The sequence below is a fragment of the Crocodylus siamensis genome, chromosome 1 (assembly GCF_052110815.1).
Source record: "Crocodylus siamensis isolate JL-2025a chromosome 1, ASM5211081v1, whole genome shotgun sequence".
Taxonomy (NCBI): Eukaryota; Metazoa; Chordata; order Crocodylia; family Crocodylidae; genus Crocodylus; species Crocodylus siamensis.
In genome coordinates, this window is record NC_143395.1 from 147,139,696 (window position 1) to 147,161,465 (window position 21,770).

At 43.7% G+C, this 21,770-nt stretch overlaps 1 protein-coding gene across 3 annotated transcripts in view; it reads right to left on the minus strand.

Moving 5' to 3' along the window:
• Positions 1-8,971: 8,971 nt before the first annotated feature.
• MEMO1 (mediator of cell motility 1) overlaps positions 8,972-21,770 on the minus strand; it is a 60,742-nt gene continuing 47,943 nt past the window's right edge. For all 3 annotated transcript variants that reach the window (XM_090044954.1, XM_090044948.1, XM_090044938.1), the window contains 2 exons: positions 20,445-20,549; positions 8,972-19,168 (listed from right to left, as the gene is read on the minus strand). In XM_090044954.1, the coding sequence (XP_089901080.1) occupies positions 19,037-19,168; positions 20,445-20,549 (237 nt within the window). In that variant the 3' untranslated portion in view covers positions 8,972-19,036. The remainder of the gene's footprint in view (positions 19,169-20,444; positions 20,550-21,770) is intronic.

The window sequence follows — 21,770 nt, forward strand, 5'->3', positions numbered from 1 at the left end:
TGCTGCAGGTCCTTGACACCCTGTGCTGGATGGTGAATTCTAGCAAGTGATGATTGCTATCACCCAGGTGGTCAAGGACCTGCAGTCCCCTCACCAGGTTGTTGCCTGTAGCCAGGACCAGGTCCAGCAGGGGATTCCAGGTGGTAGGACTGTCCACCCCTTGGTTTAAGTGGAGGTCCTGTATCTCAACCAGGAATCTCCATGAGTGGTCAGACCTGGCTGACTGCTCCTCCCAGCAGATGTCTGGGTAATTTAGATTACCTGTGATAACTACATCCCTTGCCTTAAGTGCCTCTGCAAGCTGATCTGAGAATACATGGTCCAGCTCTTCCCCTCAGGGGTGGTGTTCCCTCAGGTGGCGGTGCTCAGGGCACACCTTGATGAGGTCTCTTCCATGTCACTTCTGGAAAGCGTCTTCAGGCCTCTGCCACACTGCTAGGCTCCTCACCACCTTGTGCCCCACTCTAGGCTCTGAGCGCTCAACTACTCTCAGCTGCCATGTTGCCTCACGCAACAGCACTACTATTTCCATGTGCCCTGGCTTTGGGACCGAGAGCTCTTTTAGCAAAGGCCGGGACCTTCAGGCTCTGGCCATCCGGCCTCACACTAGGTGGCTAACCCGAGCAGCCTCCTCTGCTTCCCGGCTCCGCTTCCCCATGCTCCACCCTGCGCACCGTGAGAGGACATGGGGCCTGAGCTGCTGCATTGCAGCTCCCAAGGTCCTTTGACCCATGCACCGCCCTGCACACCGAGTGGCCTGCTGGCCCTCCGAGGTTGCAGGCTTGAGCAACCACTTGCGGCTTCCCAGCTTTTCTTGCTCCACTCTTAAGTCCCTCAGCACATCTTCCCTTGTGCCAGGCACGCTGCTTTTTATATACTCTTCAGGGCTCCATCCATGAAGTCTTCCAGACCTGACAGTGTTGCAGTCTGCAATCAAGTCTGTGGAGCTCCTCTCTCCCTCCCCTCAGAAAAGGGGCGTGACTTTACTCCTCTTGCTGCCTCCTTTTTGGTGGGTGGGCTCCACCAATCAAACAGCAGACTCTCAAGCCTGGGACTCAACCCAAGCTCCGAAAGGTAAGCCTGCTACATACGTAAGGAGTTAACTAAGAAGGAAATGACAGTTGTCCTAAAAGAGCCGGAAACAGATAAATGGTGGCATCCTCTAGAAGTAGTTTGGGGACCAGTCATTAATATTTTCATTAATACCATTCCTGGGGAAAAAAATAAATAAATAAATAAAAAAGAAAGGGCACATGCCGTGGTGGAAGTCCCCCGCACACCTGAACAAGCCTCACAGGCTCCAACCCTCCCCCTGGCCCAGCTGGGGCCCCACTCACCCCTGCCCTACTTCCACCCTCACTGTGGGGGCCTTGATCTGCCCCTGCCCCGACTGACCTGCTAGGTGTGGGCAGAGGGGAGGGGTTGTAAATCCTGGATTGCCCTTTACTTCAAAAAGTGATCTTCACCTTAAAAAGTTTGGAGACCACCGTCATAGAAGAACTGGCTCTCACTGAAGTTGATCCTGTGGCAGAAGGCCACCTCTGTTTCTCTCCAAGAACTCTGGTCTGTGACAATTTGATTAGTATGGGCCATGCAGAGGGTACACAACTTACCCTATCTCTTTAGGTAACCTGAGCTGGATACATTCCTGAGTGGGAAGGGGGGGAAACCTGGTCCCTCTGCCTACATGACTGGCATCACATACCTGGGTGAGGGCCTTGGGCTCCCTGGTGGGCTAGAGACTACCAGTCTACCCAGCAACCAGTGATGCATTTCAAATTGGTTGGCTGACAGCCAACAGGTGCTGGCCTCCATTGGACCAAGTAAATGAGGTCATAAGGGGTATATAAGTTAAGGACTGCCCAGGAGGAGAGGGCAGTAGCCATAAGGAAGACTCAGAGACAGAGAAGAGCTGGACCATCTGAAACTTGCTCTCTCTCAAAACTCATGATCAAGGAAAATGTACTCTGTCCAAGTTTGCAGATGACACTAAGCTATGGGGCGAAGTGGACACGCCGGAGGGCAGGGAGCAGCTGCAAGCAGACCTGGACAGGTTAGACAAGTGGGCAGAAAACAACAGAATGCAGTTCAACAAGGAGAAATGCAAAGTGCTGCATCTAGGGAGGAAAAATGTCCAGCACACCTACAGCCTAGGAAATGACCTGCTGGGTGGCACGGAAGTGGAAAGGGATCTTGGACTCCAAGATGAACATGAGTCGGCAGTGTGACGAAACCATCAGAAAAGCCAATGGCACTTTATCGTGCATCAGCAGATGCATGACAAATAGGTCCAAGGAGGTGATACTTCCCCTCTATCGGGCACTGGTCAGACCGCAGCTGGAGTACTGCGTGCAATTCTGGGCGCCGCACTTCACGAAGGATGCGGATAATCTGGAGAGGGTCCAGAGAAGGGCCACTCGTATGGTTAAGGGCCTGCAGGCCAAGCCCTACGAGGAGAGACTAGAGAAACTGGACCTTTTCAGCCTCCGCAAGAGAAGGTTGAGAGGCGACCTGGTGGCTGCCTATAAGTTCATCAGGGGGGCACAGAAGGGAATTGGTGAGTATTTATTCACCAAGGCCCCCCCGGGGGTTACAAGAAATAATGGCCACAAGCTAGAAGAGAGCAGATTTAGATTGGATATTAGGAGGAACTTCTTCAAAGTTCGAGTGGCCAAGGTCTGGAACGGGCTCCCAAGGGAGGTGGTGCTCTCCCCTACCCTGGGGGTCTTCAAGCGAAGGCTAGATGTGTATCTAGCTGGGGTAATGTAGGCCCAGCACTCTTTCCTGCTTATGCAGGGGGTCGGACTCGATGATCTATTGAGGTCCCTTCCGACCCTAGCATCTATGAATCTATGAATCTATGAACTGCCTGCCTCCAGAGGGAATCTCCACCTGCCTCTGGATGATACCTGTGAGTAAGCTACCTGAGATCTAACTAGATGTACAGCTTGCAGTAACTCAGATGTGTGATCAAAGGCTACTCCAGCCACCCTGTTTGCTCTATGCGATTTCTCTCATATTACTCAACTCTGTACCCTATTCCAACCCCATCCTTAAAACCAATAAAGTTCTCCTTTGTATCTACTGTGGGAGACTTATTGAGAGTGGGTCTAGATTATGTCTTGGGGTCCCCTTGGTTCAGCTGACTAAGGGAGACCACTACTTGTTCTTCTGAGGGAAGCACCCCAGTTCTTGAAGTGAGTCAAGTACCCTCAAGGGCTACTAGGCCTGTGTTTCCCAGGGGGCACAGTGCCAGAATCAAGCTCGTCTCTGGGTGGTGGCAGCTCTGCCCCCAGGGTGTGCTCCAGGAAGGGGGTTGGCCAGATGTGAGGCACCCCTAGGGAGGCACTCAGAGCCTGGAAGGTGGTCGGGCGCAGTGAGGTGAGTCGCTCAGCACAGAAGTACCCACTACTGGCTCAGCACCGAAGCACCCCTTACTGGCCCACCACAGATCCTAAGAGACTATCATGGTAGCTGAAAGCACCTTGAAAAGTTTGCAGGCACAACACATTCTCTTTTTGTCTGAAGGCAAAAACCCAGTTCAGTTGATGGGTACATCTACACTATAGCCATTCCTGAAACTAGTGTAGGGGAGATGTATATGAGCTGGCTTTAAACAGTTCAGCTGTAGAAGCGCAGGCTGGGAATAAAAAGCACCTGAGAAGTTACATAAATAATCTGGAATCTTGGCCTCACTAAACATCACGATCCTCCAGGTGGAGTTAACAAGTCTAAGGGTAGCTTGGGCATGTCTACAGCAGAGGCATCAAATTCATTTGGCCCTGAGGGCTGAATTAAATTTGCTGAGCCAGTCTGTGGGCTGAACCAGGACTGACCCCCTGGGCAGTACTCGCAGCGGTGGGTCCAGCTCACATGCTGCATGCTGCACGCATTTGGCCCCAGGGCTTGCTGTGCATGTGGCATATGGGGCTAGCATGGGAAGTGTAGTGCTTGGGACATGCAGACTGGACCCACTGCTGCAGACAGCACAAGGGATTGGTCTGGGGTGCTACATGCAGCCAGTGTGGCCTGGACCTCCCTATGCCACGTACAGTGTTGGTGCCAGCCCACACATCCTGTGCCAGCCTTGTGTTCACAGAAAGCCTCAGGGCCAGTGTGTGCTGCATACACCACATGGGACTAGACTGTCCATGTGCACAGCACAGGAGGCTGGCACAGCATGTATGCTGCATGTGGTGCCCCACCAGACCAGCCTTGAGCACTAGTTCCAGCACAGCCCAGTCTGGATTGGCCCTGGAGCTGGCACAGAGGGCCAGTCTCGGGGAGAGCCCACCTGTAGCACATGACTAGCCTGTGTTGCATGCAGGGCATGCAGTGCCAGGTCCAGCTTTCATACACATGCAACACATGGAGCTGGGGCCAGAGCTGGTGCATGGGGTGGTCCAGCAACCCATGGGCTGGATCATACAACTCCATAAGCTGGATCCAGCTCGCAGGCTGTTTGACATCCCTAGTCTACAGCAATAGTTGAAGCACAGATATACATGCTATAATTCAGAAGAGCTCCTACAAACCTTGCTGTTATTGAGCTCTCAGTTAGCAGTACCCATCACTGATGCCTTCTACCATCTGTGACTGGCTAAGAGACCTCAATCCTATCCTTCACAGATAAACATGCCTTTGTCACCTCTGTTCTGCACTCCAGCAATGCAACATCTGGGCATGAAACCATCAGCTTGTAGGAACCTCCAGCATACATAGAGCACAGGAGTCTATCACTTTGGGGCGGGACTCAATGATCTTCCAAGGTCCCTTCCAGCCCTAATGTCTATGAAACTTCAGCCACATACACTCCCATGACTGCATTGAACTTGTGTGACACTGTCCTGGCTTCCACAGCACAGAATCAAATTCAAGGTTCTGGGTTCTAGGTATTCAGTGGCCTGAGCTCAGTGTGCCTACATGACTGTCTGTGGTTGCAGGATAAGAATAAGTTTGTTCCTGAGGTACAACAGGACTTCATGGGAACAAAGTTTGCTGATCAGCAAACAGAGCTTTCCCAGGGGCTGGGCCAAGATTAGGAAACAAACTTCTCCAGAAGCAAAGGCCTGTACCAAAACATCAGCTCCTTCTCGAAGCATAAGGCACTCTTCTTCAAACCGCCTTTTCTAAACAGATAGCAGCTCACTGTTATCATAATGATGCCAACCGTGACAGTGACCCTGGGTTGAGTGAAGCCCAATAAGCACACAGATACGCTGTAGGTGTAATGGGGTCCCCACCCCATCACTGAGAGGGAGCCAGGGATCAGCTGAACGGCTCCACCCTTCTGGACAAACTGATAGTGGCAGAGTGCCCTTGAATAAAATGGCCACCTCTCCCAGGTGCAGCCAGCACAGTGTGGCCACTGATAGAGAGGACTAGGGCAGAAGTAGTGGATCAGGTGACTCAGAAAGAGGCATAAGCCCAGGGCCTGATGCAAGAGTTAAAGTCTGGCCCTGCAGGCAGCAGAGTGCCAGGGAGGAGTGGAGCCTGACTGGACAAGGAAGGACTCCAGGCTGCAGGGATGATGCAGGATGCCCCTGCAACACCAGGCAGCCAAAAAAAGCATTTTGGGGCCTTGCATGGTAGTTTTGCCACAGTGTGGTGTTGACCCAGGATAGAGAAGCTTTTGTTTGAGAGAACGCTTTCTCTTTGTGTTTAAATACCAGAGGAGTGGGTGGTGGCTGTAGGGGCAGAGGCCACTGAGAAGGGTGACAAGGGCACCCCAGGTCCTGGACTCTTTGAAGGGTCTGGCACCGCTGTAGCAGAAGTACTGCAGTGTGGGACAGCAAAGACTGGGGCAGGGGGGCCCAGAGCCCATGAGCCTGGGACTGGAACCGGGACCTGGGAGCCTATGGTCTTGAGACAGCAGAACTCAGGTGGAGGGACTCAGCCACAGCAAAGTGGGTCAAGGCCAGGGGGCCTCAGCCCAGACAAGGGCCTAACACCCCAAACCCCACTGCCCTCTAGGGGCAGCCTCCCTGTCCAATATAACATAAAGGTGCTGCAGGAGACACAACAGGGTGGGACCCTGAGAGGCCAGAGGAGCAAGCAAAGAAGGGTCCAGATAGCTGCCAAGGGGTGACTTCCTACCCCAGTGCTGGACAAGTTACAGTACGTCTATGTACAGTGAACACCATGTTGTGTCACTCACTGCTGCTCAGTGAGAGTCAGTCTGCTACTGCTGCTCAGGCATCCTAACTTCTGCTGTGTTTCTGCTCAAGGGCACGCTACTGCCATTCAAAAAGGCTGATGCTTTTCCTCACCTAGGTGCTCCACTACTATGTATTTACAGCTAAGAAAGAGCTCAAAACAGCTATGTGTGCTCAATCAAGCACACACTCACTTGCCATTAAAATTCTCAGTTAAGCAAGCTTTCTCCACGTAAAAACTCTCGTCTAAACCTCACCTAATCAAAACACAGATTGTACATACAATTCTCTCTAGGGGAAACAGGATGGAGAGAAAGAAGAATATTTGTGAAAGAAGCTGGTCACATCACCGCCTTAACTGCTGCAAGATGCTCCGAACCTAGCGGTCTGGAAGGTATATGCAGATCCACATAGAATCAGATAGCACAGGCAGCCTCCAGGTGGCTAGTGGCAGTGTCTGTCACATGTGTGAGGCATCGCCGCGTTCCTGAATAGGAACACTTTCCTGCAAGAGGCAGCTCGATCCAGGACTCATTAACAGAGGCAGCAGTGGACAAAGAAAGGGGGATGGGGTTTGCACCTATGTCTGCTTCATGTTTTCCTGACTGGTTTATGTTGTGGTTTAATTCAGCTACGACCACAAATTGCACACAACAAGCTCTAACATACTCCCGGTTGGAACTGCTCCCTCTGCAATCACAGTTAAACCCATGCACATTTTGTATCAGGTCTGTTTTACGAGCCTCACATCAGCCTTTGCAGGTCCCATAGAAACTCTACTGTAGAGCCTAGAGATGATGAATCTGTCTATAGATGAAGCAACCATTATGCAGCTCATTCTGAGGCTGAAGTAGCACAGTTCTTGCCCCTGGCTAAGCTCCAGCCCTTGCACTTCCATGGAAAGTATGGTTTTAAGACAGTTTTCTTCCCCCTCCTTTTTCCTACACCCCCCAAAAAATATTCAGGAGGGACCGTGCACCTAGGCTGCCTTTTACGAAGTTGAGGCCAGGCTGCCTACCTGCTCATAGAGGTGCACAACCTGCACTGCTCCACATGCATCCAGCCTTCGCTGCTGAAGTCCTTGCAGGTCCTAGAGAGGACACCAAGGTATCTGCTGTGGGAGCTTGTACAGAAGTGGAATTTACAGTACTTTCATTTCTTATGGGTAAATATAGAGTTTATAGACAGTGTTGACTCTTTTGAATGGTGGGGAGAGCTGGGAAGGGGAGGAAGAAGTTCTGGTATTGGTACCAAGGGTTATAATTTAACTATGGGGAGGTTAATTAAGTAGTCCTAGCAATTATAGTACATATGGGATACAATTGCCCCAAATCTCTACAGTACAACATCTAAGCAGCCCATGCTAGCCAAATAATTCAAAATCACATAAGCCTTCTCCCTGTGAAGCATGTGTGGCTCTTGTCACCAACTTCCATAGAAACAGGATGAAGTTCCCACTGACTTCCTAAACACAAGCTCAGCTCTTTTTGCATTACCTGAGAAAATAACACATAGTTACATTCTCCAATTCTGCGTACTGACAGGGACAATGCTGAAATTATATGATCAACTACAACAGGCCTCACCTTAACTTTGAATAATCTATTTATTACATTAGCATTGTCCAATTTCACCCTCCTTCTCCTGTTAGAATATTTTACTTTTGTTTAACAGATGTGGTGTTGCCAGTTTTTATACTACTTGTGCCAGGCTCGAGACAAACTGATGAGGTCAGACCTTTGGTTTCATTGCGTCTAGCACTCCTTGTAAATTAACAGTTGAAAATGTACCGAGTAAAGGTTTGGAAAGTAAAAAGCAAATCAATCCGAAATTGTTAAACAAAATGACACTATATTACATTAAGCCAGTTTTAACATTATTGAACATTTGGGGTTAGCAACATGTAAAGAAGCCAAAGGTCCAAATGAGTATCCCTTCAAAGTTAGAAGTTCATTTGGTCATTGCTATCTAGAATGCAGAGAGAAATACAGTGCTGACATCTGGTGTTTAAAACCAAGACTCCTGTTATCCAAGTTAAAATTTAAGGCCTGCTTTGGTTCATTATATTTAAAAAGAGGTGTTATCTAAAACTGCAAGGGAAGTCGAGGAACTGAATGACCTGGCCCAGGAAGCCTCTTCCAGTCCCAAGTTCTGAGTTCCCCAGGTCGGAACTCAGAACTTCTTTGGACCAGGCGCTAGGATTAGTTTTTTAAAGTTCCCCAAAAACAAACCTCCATTAAACAAACGTAGCTACTACATTTTGTTATTCCTCAGCATTTAAACAATAGATTGGTCAATAACCAGGAACATGCAACAGTAAAAAGCACCTTCTTAGCCACATACTAACGTTTGCAGAGTTGAGATTATCTTGGTCTCACCTACTTTTACATGTTGGCTACTTCCCCATCCCAGTGTTGAGAAACTAGTTGCCTACTTTGCAGATCTATAGATTAGGGCCCCAATCACACCAGCTGATAGGTATGGTAGTTTCCTGAATCCACACAAAAGAACCCCATTCAGAGGTCCCCTTTGGGGATGCAAAGGGTCACAAGTCAAACTGTTGGACTGGAGCTCACACTGGCGTTTGCCAGGAGGGAAAATTAAGGGATTTTCAGTATTATTTAGCAATAATTTAGGGAAGATGTTCTTTATGTGCAATTTGAACAAAACTGCTCCAGAAATTTCCCCAACTTCTGCTGAGGTTTTTTGTGCACATTTATAAAAAATAATACAGCATAGTCTTGAACATTTGTGTGTCACTTGTAAGTCATAAATAAAAATGAAAATTTGAGCAGGCCAGAAATACCAACCACTGATTTGCTGTACAATTTTTATTTGGCAGAAATAGGCAGAATGCACACAAGTAAAGACAACAATTGAATGTGACTGCCAGTTGTATAACAACATAAAAAATTGTTTTGCATCAATTACAAGGGATAAACCACGGGTTTGACCGAATACAGGGACATGGAATCCAGGTGACAGATCCTAAATTCAAGACAAAACTCCTGCTATTCTTCAGACAAGGCTCCTAATAAAATAGATTAGATTATTTGTTTTTTAAGTGCAGGTTTAGGGGTCTGAACAGTTAACTGCCTTTCTGCTACCAGGATTTAACTGTATACATAGGCACATCTGTGAACACATCCAAGTACAATATAGTTTTATTAGCACCTGTGACAAAATGGGAAAAAAAGGAAAAACTATATATTTTTAGACAGAGGTATTACAAATAATTTCAAATGGGTTTTTTTTTAGTTGTTTTTTTTTAATTCTTAAAATGGAGCAGTATACTGGATTTTTTTTTAACAGAAACACTATAAATCAAATTCTAGCCAACAGACAGCTTCATAGTTGCATTACAAAATTTGTAGAGAGGAGGTGGCTTCCTTTTAACGCAGAACTACAGAGCCAGGATGACATTTTTACCTATTATTGCTTTTTTACGGTATATAAAGATGGCCTTTAGATTTTTACCTCTTTTTTATTAAAAATTTTATGCTTTTTTTTTAAAACTTTGTTTTCAAAATTTTGGAACAAGGGTCCCTCTCTGGTTCACAGACAACAAAGCACTTCACCCCATGCTTAAGATACAAATCAATGAGACTTCAGCACCTTGACAGATCAGGGCCCTTGCTGGAGGATAGGTTCAGAGAACCTGAACAGTGATAGCAGAGGCTGGAACTGAACTGCAGGTCCCTTCCTCCCCAGCTGTCAGGGAAGGAATTCCAAAATTGAAAACCTGTTATTCCAGGAAGATAAAATATTTACCCAGAAAAAGCAGACACTTTCTTGAAAAGAACAAGTTGACATTAAGTTGATCATAAGGGAGTGGCAGAGGGACAACTCTGATTTCATTTTGCAATTCACCTAGAGTTTTTTACTTCAATGCACTAATTGATCAATCCCATTTTCAGCTAAATGAGAGAGTAAACACTGTCTGTTGTCAGAGCAATGTTTTGACTAGTGTTACTGCAGTCTCTAGAAGTTGTTAGTAGCTGCAGAGGTAGAGTGCCCGTTTGTGATAAATGCAGGTAATCAGAAATAATAAATGTAGTCAGGATGCTGAACTGAGGACACCACTGCCTTTAAGAAACACTTTTGTTTTAGGTCCACAATAACGTACAACAGTAATTCCTCCTATAAAAAAAACACATCTGCATCAGCACTTTCAGTAAGTGTTTTTGTGCAGTCTGCTTCCAGTAAAAGTTTGTCCTGGCATAAGACCAGACTGTACTATCTATACATTCTCTCACTAAACTTAACACAAACTCAAGACAATCCAAGACAAATCCAGTTGGTCTAATAAAAGATAGCGTTTTGGAACCAAGAGTTCTAGTTTTTTGTATGTCTTCTTGTCTCAGACCAACACGGCTACCAAGTACACTCCTGAAACGTGGAAGATGATGAATTTTAGTCGATTTGGGATGTTAAACTTCACTGCAGAATGAGAAAGATTTTTTACCTCCCTGCCTGCCATCTGACACCTCCAGAGAAGGAATTCTACCTGATCAACGCATCAAAGAGCTACTCCCTCAGCACAGCTCACAAAGACACTATCATGGACCCAGAGGGACAGCCTTCCATCTTCAGCTCCCTCTGTGGAAAAATGAAGTTTATTTCCTACCTATGGGGACTTTTTGCCATCTTGTACCTGTCACGGGCATGCTCGGATGAATGGCCAGGCCACGTTAAGTCGGCAGTGTGCTAGGCCTCGACGCAAAGGCCTCTGGACAAGTGGTGTCTGCTACCCTCACGCAGCAAAAGATCACCCACCTTGAAACTGCCTGACTAACAAAAGCAAGGTAATAATAGCTGGCGTGAGTCAAAACAAAATGCTGCAGCCCGAAGTTTTGATATGGCACACAATCGGTCACTGGGAACAAATTGCTGAGGGAAAAGACTGATTGGTCGCTGGAAATAAAACACTACAGCCTAACAGTACAAAAGCAGTCGCGGGAAAAGCCCTGACAGGGGAAATTCGAAACGAAACTTCAAGCATCAAAGGGCCGATGGACTGATCACCTCCCAGGGCCGCCCCTCCCCGAGCGCCATCTCGGGTCAGTTTTTGAGGCCTCCGCAAAGTGACTAGCGTTCCCCAGCCATGAAGCCACTCCTGTTTGCCTTTGTGGTAAGCATGCAATCCTAACTGTCAAATAGCCTCTTGAAATCTATGAGCCGTTGACCAGGTCTGAGACTAGGGCCCTGGCCAGCCGCACCAAGACCATGCGTGGTTTTGAACACAAGGGGTCTTGGCCTGAACCTCGTGACCCAACAGACACAATTCCCCATTGTTAACTGTTTGTAATTGTTTTAATTTTTTATATATGTAAGTTGTTGAGATTAACGTGGGAAGTAGTAGTAGCAAAGTATTTTGTGCATTTTGTTAAGTAGAAATAAAAAGTTTGGTATAACTCGAGCTGCGTCCTTGTCGGTGCCTACCCCACTGGCCCGGCCACGCCTGGGCATCTCCAACCTAGTGTGACACTACCATCTACACTTTTCCCAGAGCCTGACGAAGAGACTTTGATCCCAACAGCTCACAGAAAAGGACAATTTTCTTCTGATTTTCCAGTTGGTCTAATAAAAGGTATCATTTTGGAACCAAGAGTTTTAGTTTTTTGTATGTCAGCTTATCTGTTCATTTTTATATCCTCCCTTTTCCCTGTTAAAAGACTATTTATACTACCCTGCATTCTACGGAACATGTTACATGCTACCAGTGCCTCTAATGTTACTTATTTGGTTGCATATTTTTTTAAAAACTGCCTCCCCCACCACACCTGAAGAGACTTCAGCTTCAGAGAAGAAATGAAGTTGAGCTTTTATTGTGGTAAAAGAGTGCTGCATGAGCACTAAGCTTGGCCTCCTATGTGCAGGCATTCTCGGCCATCAGGCAAATATGAATACATCTGTGGTACTCCTGTCCAGTCTTCCTAATGCAGGGCCTTTGGGAATAAGACAGGCACATCAAAGAAGAAATGAGATATACTCAGGATCCTCTATGCCATGGGGAAAACCTGACTCTTATCTTCAGTGAAGTGAGTAAGAACCTTCCCATTGATGTGAGAAGGCAGATGAGACTCTAAACTGTTTTTGGAAATAGGATGGGAATCCATCTATACATTTTTGCTGATCTTTTCTAAGCCATTCAATTTATGGAGCTAGTCAGTCATCTTTAGTTCATGTGATAATGAGCAAGATCACAGTGTCCTGTGTTAGATTTAAAGATTAAAAGCTATCCATCAGAGGCTGCATAGGATTTTATATCTACAATAAATAGAGCTCACTGGGATTTATTCAGATAATGCTCCCCCCAACACTAACACCCGTAACTTGCTGACAGACAAAAACCCTGTATCTGTAACCAGAAGCTAAACTACTCACACAGACCAATATGCTTAGTTCAGAATTAAAGCAGGTAATATTTTCTTTAGAGAGTCTCAGTGGTACAAAATACTCTCTCAAGAAAGTCAGCCTGAGACAGTATTTTTCCCAGTGTGCTCTTTCTACAAAGAGATAACAAGTGTTTCTGAGCCAGCTGTTTGTAGCAGACACCATAATGAAAAAAATGACTTCTTGCCTGAATGGCAATTCTGAAATTTTAATGATAAAAATCCCCAAGTTTTCTGGTACTGTAATATTCACTGGGGCAGAGCATATAGATTCAACATGTAAATGTTTCCTAGTTTGTGGGGTTCTTAAGCACTGTTTCAGGACTTCTTTTGAAAGCCTGTGTACAAGCTTATACAATATATTCAAGGCACAACAGTGTGCAAAGTCACTATGAGCTGAGCCTTCCCTGTGATAAATGTCTGAACTGTGAAAACAAGTCAGACGTAAGGAGCCCCCACTCCACTCCAGTGCAAAAGCAGGGTGCAACACAGGTTTCTGCCCAAGAGTGGGTTTAGATGGCAGATGGACTAGCTACTGTATTGTCAGGTGCGGCAGACCCAGAGAGGCTGGATATGGCTGCTAGATGGCGCAGTCAGACCACCAGCAGAGCTCTTGCATGTTGCAACATACCACAAGGAGCACAGATGCTTCCTTTTTCAGGTCTGACTATGTTCACACTAACAACAAAGCAGGAAATTGGACCTATCAGCTTATGTTGTACTTTTACCATGCATATCAATTCCATTTACCTGGATTCACCCTACCTTGCAAGAGGACGTTTAACTTTAGGCTCATAACTAGGAACCTACCAAATTCGGGGCAATTGCCTCCCAATTTTGCAGTCCAAGCACAGTGCCAGTGCTGTGGCTTCCCCACTCCCCTCCCACCTCTGATTGGCCAAGGGGCCCCAACAGTCCCACCCCTCCCTGGAGATTGACAGATGGCCATCTGTCAATCCCCAAGGAGGGGCAGGACTTCAGGGGTCTGTCTGTCAGGGGTGTGTGCGTGTGCGTGTGCGTGTGCGGGGGCAGGGGAGGTGCCATGTATTGCTATGAACATCTCCCCCCATGCTTCAGGAGGCCAGGGCTTCCCACCCCCGAACCTCCCGCTTGCTCACTGATTTCATACATTTTCACAGAGACCTACTGATTTTGTGGTTTCTGTGAAAATCACAAATTCAGTAGGTCCCTACCCATAACCCCATAGAGTTATGGGCAAGATTTGGCTGCAGTACCTGCTTTAGCTGGAAGAAACAGAGCCTAACACTCTGGAAAAATATATTTTGAAAGCCTCTGGCTATATTACATAGGAACCCACCTAAGCGGGTATTATGAAAACTTTTTTTTTTCTTTTTGGCCTTTGGAGGTAAAAGGCATGCCAAAAGAAAACACTTCTACTAGCAAGGGGTAAAAAGGAGTACAGTATAAGGATAACCTTTGCAGATTAAAATGTGACCATGAGCTATTAGCTAGAGCTTCTGGATTTCTTGAAGTTAACCGCATCAGCACCTGTATTTCAAAGCCTTGGATCTTCTGTAATAATTACACTAAAATGGTTATACCATAAATTGTGAGAATGAATCTGGAAAAAAAAGAACTACAAAAGATGTCCTATAAATCAGATGTCTTAAGAACCCCTGGATTTTCTATTCTCAATAATAACTAGTAGTTTACTTCTCTTGCAAACTGTTTCTTTGTCCTTATAATTTCTAACAAATACCTCTTTGAAAATAGCTCTTCCCAAATTAATGAATTTCAGATTTTAATTCTATTGTACTAATTCATTTTACTATGCCTCCTATGTTTGGCCTTTGTGAAATAGGGCCAGATTCTCCACCATGGAAGTCCAGCAAACTTTGCTGGTGACTTCATTGACAGCAAGATTGAACCTGTAACTGGCCTTGATTTGGCTTGAATTTTAAGGACCCCGATTAAGGTAAATCTGTTTTGAGATCAGTAAATCAGTTCCTTCCATTTCATGAAACTTTGCAAAATGGTTTCCATCAGGCATTTTAATCTGCAATGCATGAGTTATTACCATCAGTATAAACAGGAACTCCATGAGGAAAAGCACCCACTTGTCTCTCCCAACTCTTGGGAACAGAGTGCTGCATTTCCAGTTTCCAACCTCTTTTTAGAATCCTGTGCAATGGTTCAACAGATGGAGGCGTCGGCACTAAGACAGGGATAAATTTACTTACCCATAAGTCTATTTCACTGAAGGTATCATACAAGATTCTCACTCATGGGGTTTGTGTACAGCATAGGGCAGGATTTCTCTAATGTTTTTGACCCTCTGAAATAGTTTTAAAAAAACAGGCTGCATGCATAACTTTTCCCATTATAGTCAGGGACATGCCATCAATGACTATTATTTCAGCACCTGAACAAGATCAGAAACAAGTACTTCCAGCAAAAAACTGGGGATTTTCATTCCTGCAAAGTAAACAGTTTAAGAGATGCCCCAAAACAAAACTGTCATAGGAAGGGCACAAATTAGTCTGAAATTTAGGAAAGGAACAAAAAAAGTTTTAAATTTTCAGATAATAGTAAGGATGAGATGGCCTCAAATCAGGCACAAAAAGCTGTCAAAGAAATGCTCAAAAAATATCCCATTGCTTTCAGAACAAGATGGATTTAAGTGGGGGACACCCTGAAAGAAAAGTCTCCAGAGACCAGAATAAACTGTGTTCAAGGCTTTACTGAAAGAATGAAGTCAATTCATCTCTAGAGATAGAATCTAAGCAGTGATGCCTTAACAAGCGTATGCAGAGGGCCATCTGGCTGCCTTGCGGATGTCTAAAATTAAAATATCCCTGAGATTCTAAAAGCTCAGTCACATTGTGAACTGAAGCTGCTGTCACCAATACATGATCTCTAATGCACGAAACTAAGAGACTTTCACACTTTTCACAATGAGGAGTATTTCTGGGGGCTAGCTGCAGGCTAGACTTACAAAAGTCTTGGGGAAAAATTGTAGACTCTAAAAAGAATGTACTCAAAATGTAACAGTCTGGATAACCTTTGAGACTTGACATATATAAAAATGCTTAACTCAAGCTGAAACAATCAGTTGCACTCAGCAATGACTGATTTCTTTCCAAAGTAAATTATTTTTGGAAGCTGCCAAATCTTTATTTCCTGAGGAGATGGAGAGGTAAGATAGTGCCATGAGAAAAGCAAATGAAAGGAAAAACCCACCACACTACCAAGATAGCATCAAGGGTAGTGGGAAAATATGCATGCAAGTGCCAATAGAAAACAGCTCAGCATCACTCAAAACACCAAACTGCTGTTCTTGGAAAGAGCGTGTGATAAAACCCAAAGACCCGAAGACAAAGTGACGAATGGAATTCAACAAACAGTAAAAGCTATAAAGCAAAGTGCCAAGAATTGCCAAGCAATTCCAGAAAGCTTTAAGAAAGGAGGCTGCAATGGAGTTAAGGATTCAAGCAAGGTGGTATTCTTGGGTTCCAATGATTGGGTAACAAATAAATTTGAAGGAACTGTTGGCTGAGAACTCAGAGTCAGAAAAGAGCTTAAAATTTTCCACCAGGCTCCTGAGGGGAGATCTTTCAGTAGTCAAAGAAGCCAGGGTGGAAGGCACCTGGTACAGATGCAGGGCATTTATTGACCATTTGTTACAATTACCCCTAGAGCCTCAGTAGATCACTTTTGCCATGTTTCAATGGTGGAAGCAGTAAATCCAAGAATAAAAATCCTGTAGTAATTTTACCTTTTAAAAACAAACTCCTAATGACCAGCACTCTAAAGGAAAACAACAAACAAGAACAAAAATTGCAAAATCCTCCAAAAAATATTTTCATCTTGAGTGCTTACCCAATTATCCAATATACCAAGCACTTATTGGAAGAATGTTTTCCTTTAAATGGTATTCACTGTGTGCATTTACACATTCATTAATGTGCAGTGGTTACTGAACATTTATTTAATACCTGATTATACAAATACTAAATTTAATTTGCGGTAACCAGAGTTACTGCGCAGTAGTGCTGCCGAACGTCTTTTTAGTGATGCTATTGTGCAACAGTCTAATAATACTATGAGATAGCATATTAGCACTGTTTGGGCTGTGATGCACTACTACTGCACAGTTAGTGTCTCAAGTATACATGTCTACTGTGACCAAAAAGGTGTCAAACCGTGCTCATTTTATTCACATGCATAATCCAAGAAAAGTGAATGGACCTGCTCAAGTATATATAGCAAATCAGGATTTATCCCAAAGAGCATATTGCCCATACTTGAATGAGAAAAGGATCCTTGGTTGAGCTGAAACAATATGGTCTTCAGTGAAGATTCTGGTGTCTGGAAACAGATTTTGCCTTGACGTATTTAAAAACCTGAGGCACCAGGAAAATGTTCAAGTTATTACAGCAAAAAAAGCAATCATCATCATCAAGACCAAAAAAAATTAAATATATTCTGGAAATACATTGCTGCCCTCAAATGAGGTAGGCTGCCCCACTTCAGGTTCTTTAGTTTTTAACCCAGTTTTCACTTGCTTCAGTATTCTTTCCCTTTGACCAGGTTCCTGAACTGCCACAGCTGGTGTTATTAGTAGGCTCAGAAATTCTGATTTTAATTAGAAACTTTATTCTGAAATACATTACATAGTTTACAGGCGGTAAGAAGTGGTGTCATTGAGAGATATTTCAGAACACTATGCTGAGTAAAATGGTTGTCAGATTTTCTAAATAATCCTTGAATTGATAAAAAATTTTTAAAAGAAATGTGTTAATTTCAGTGACAAAATCATCTCTGATAAATAAGGCACAGTCAGAAACCTCTGAAACTATAAGTGACTACCAATTCAATTTTACTTTCACATATTTCTGTTTTTCTTTGATAGCCCAAAACAGTTTTCCGTCTGCTGCTGTAAGTTTTCAAGAGGTCAAAGCAGCAAGGCAACAAACAGAGAGAAAACACACAAAAAATGTTTGGAGTTTATGATGGCTTAGAAATATCTGTAAAGTAGTTCATTTTTATAAATGGAGCATTCACCTGATATAAGAGAAGTGGTGACCATCCAAAGAAAAATACGGGCGTGGCATTATTGCTGCAAGTAGTGTCCAAGCTACATATCAATTCCCAAAATTCCAGAAAACATCACATCTGGCACAATTTAAGCTGGAGACATCATGTGCAATGATGCTCAGAAGTGTCATTCGATCTTATTTATCAATGTTCCTCACTCCACCACAAGCCAAGTATAACACAAACGTAAAGGCTGCCTACTTTAGATCACAGCTCAGGGAATATTAACTCCATTTAGATAAAGAGTAACTACTGCCATCACAGTTTGTGCTACTTATTAAACAAAACAGTCTTCCAAAATGGTGCTAAATGAACAAACAATTCATATTTTGGTTGGAAAAAGCTCAAGAAACCCATAAGATGTGGTGATGTTTTAAGATACTGGAACACATTTTTAAGACAATATTTAAACTTTCAAATGTGAGGGTTTTCCACACTCAGATCCTTAAGATCTGATGTGGCCTTTATGATCTGTGAGTTTTCAGATTCACCTCATCTGTAGATTACTTGTTTTCAATCTTAAATCAAGGCAAGTAAAGTAGTGTATTCATTTTAGTTTAATAAGCTTCAAGCAAAAAGATCACCAAAATTGGGTTTTTTGACTATTTGTATCATAAGTTAGAAGATAATGTTATATGTTGTTCTGTGAAACAAATACAAGCACTAAAAATACAAAAGTTTTTAAAAAAACATTTGCAAAGCTGAACTCATATTGCAGCTTTGAGGTAAAAAAATTCTGTAAATGACACAGTCATGACAAATGTTGAATATAAAATACATTCTAAAAGTACTTTACAGAATGGTTGAGTTTCCTTATCAGGCATAAAAGCTGAGAAGAAATGAAGTTATGATTAGCAGTTCACATACAGAACACAAAGCAATAAGTTTAAATCAGACTATTTTGGTTTGTGTAGCCCTTTATTAGCAACTAAAATAGAAGATATCTGTTGTACAACACGGGTAGTAACTGACTATACTGGAGATTTATTATATTCTAATACAGGATCATTTATAAATGCATTTTTATTAAAAAGCTTCCACCCCTTTTTTCTGTTTACAACTTGCAAAACTATTCTGAAAGCTGAGTACATGTGCACAGGTCTGCAAAGAGTGCAAATTTAGAATATGGTAAATGCTTTACATGTTGTACTTTTAAGGACTGTCTGCCACCATGCCTTTACAATCTTCATCACTTTTTAAAATCACAAAATATTGACAGACACCAGCCTTTCTTCCATTGTCCTAAACAAGAAAGCATTTTTAAATGAGTTGAAACTAAGGAAGGACTACACCTACTAGAAAAGAAGAGAGTTCTATTAGTTTGAGGTTTCAGTATACCCAAAGACCAGGAACTGTATCTTTGCAAGGGCTAGGCTGGGACCCCGTATAGAGAGTGTGTGCAGGTGCCATCCCTGAGTATTCAAAGTTTCAGTGGACCATTAGTGCTCCAGCTGCGTAACTCACTGAGCTGTCTTGCCAGTTTCGACACTGGCTTGATTGGGCATAATTCAAAAATGAAAAGCTCATATTCATTCCATTCTTCTGGAGCTCATTGATAGCCTAGGAGAAACACAAAAAAGTGTGAGGAAAAAATTATTTGTGAGCTATTTCAAGCAATCGGGCCTCTCCTAATTTCAAGCTCTCAATCCTTCCACTCAAGCAGGACTCCATGAGTTCCTGCAACACCTTTGCTCAAAAAAGCTAAAATGATTGAACATATGACATCTTCTGAGGAAAAAAAACCCTGTTTTGTAGGGGGCTAGAAATTTAAGCAAGACAGCCATACCTAAGGAGAATGACAGAGGTTGATGACTTTGAGGCAGATGGGCCATTAAGGAGAAAAAAAAAAATATGCAGCAAAAAAACCCCAAACATCTGAAGATGTAACATGAGAAGACATGAAAGAAAGGAATACTACTTAGATTTATTTCTAAACTCCACTTTAAATACAAAGGATCATACTATTTTTGGAATATGTGCACCACCATAATGTTTAGCTTTATGACATGTAACCTATCCTGATCTAATCACATGCTCCCACAATAAAGAGATTCCTCAGCATATTCTCCAGAGATCAACCTCCAAAGAAATAAAACCTTCTCTGCTAAAAAGGAATGATATACTTCTTATTTTTATGTAACTTATATTTTACAATGTAAGGCTAAATTTGCTAGGGTGCTTTCATCTGATTTGCACCATTCCAACAATGCTACGAACACCAATGACCCAGCTCAGTAAAGGTTTATCTTGGCACTGCATCACTAGAGGGGCACAAAGCACCCAAAGCATACCAGCTGTGAATGAGACAGACCCTTAATTGTTCCTTTTAAATTTAGGAGCTGACCTTTGCAAAGCCACATTATGCTACTGGACTATCTCCATTACATTTGTAAAATCTGAGACACAGTCAGACCTCAAGGTCACCAGACAGAAAATACAAAGACAGACTTTGGAGGGGGTTTTTTGTTTTGTTGGGTTTTTTTTTTTTTTGGGGGGGGGGGGGGGGGGGGAGGGTAGATTTGATATTAGAATGAATTCAGAAGTGAAAATTGGTACTTGTCACTAGGACTCAAAATTGAAGCGCCTAAAAGAAATTAACCATCTATTCCCCATTTCACTTCAGTGGAACTGGGTGCCTTGTTTCCCTCAGGCTCTTCTGAAAATCTTAACCCTGGAAAAATGCACAACTGCCAATGTACCATGCTAGAAAAACAAAGACAGCTGAGAACACTTGAAAATAAACTGGATTTGGACTTGCAATCTCAGAGCTACCAATTTTGCTTAAATATTTAAACAAATTTTAAAAGACTTTTTTTTGACAGACAGTTGTACTCACATTTAATAATACCCCAATAGGATGTCTTCCACATATTGTATTATGGTATTTCTTCAAGTAATTGCTAAAAGATACAGGGTCTAGCTGTTCTATAATGCTCATACCCTGAAAAAGAATCAATAGCAGTGATTACTATTTCCTTAGAAAGACAGCAACTGTAAAGTGCCTATATATCACAACTACATGGGGTTCCCCCTCCCCTCCCTTCTCAAATGCTCAAGTCTGAATCAATGAAGTCTCATGCAAATGAGCGGCATTTTATATTTGTATATAGACAGAGGTTTTGACAGTGATCTGACACATGTAGAGCTATCTTCACATCTTCAGAAATGCACTATGAATGACTGTCTTAATACTGTTCCTAATGCCTACCCCCACATCCCTACATAGCTCTGCTCCCTGAGCAGCTTCACTCCTGGTGGGGTTTTTTGTACAGCAGCAGCATCAAGGCCCAGGCAGGCAGAAAATCTATGCGAGAACAAAGCCTATTCACCTACACGAAACAATGATGTATATGCAAGTTTAAATAGGATCATACCAGTGTTCCAGGCAAAGACAACTCTTTCCTTGTCAGTATATAATTCAAATCAAATAAATGAAAGACAGTTTAATATAAATCTAACCCTGTTATAGGCAAAGATTCTGCCTCCCACAGCTATTCTCTGGCAGCTTCTCACCAGACAGTATTAGATATTGTGCTCCTTCCCCTTCTGACAACTACTTAATCCATTTGAAATCTGCAACAGGTTACTGAGGTCCAACTGCTGACCGACTCAGTAAGAGGTATACCCTTAGGCTAGGGACAGACATCACACATATACTGGTTTAAGTGATCAGAAACTGGTTTAAATGTGTAACAGAACAAATGTTCAGTATATATAAACCAGTTTGAAAATGGCTGAAACCAGTCTGAGATAAACCTGGTTGAATGTAGTATAAGACTTAACTGATTTGGGCCAAACTGGTTTATGTATGTCTGTCCCAGTCCCCTTCCTGGTTTAAGTTAAATCAGAGTCCCCCAGCATCCCAGATACTTTGTAAACCTGGGCAGGACTCTGCTCTCTGCTCCAGCCCAGCAGAGCTGGCTCTTCCCCTCTGCTCTCTAGCTCCAGCTCCAGCAGAGACTGCAGGTACAGCAGTGTCTGCCTGGTGTCCTCCTGCTCACCCCACCCCCCACCACCACCGTTCCCTGCTCAAGCAGGGATTCCCCCCCTCCCCTCTGCCTTAGACACCTCTCAGCATTAGCTAGCATACCACATGCTGGCTACAGTCTGTGGTGTGGGAGACAGGACAAAGGCAGACAAGACAGTGTTGGCTTAGGCCTTT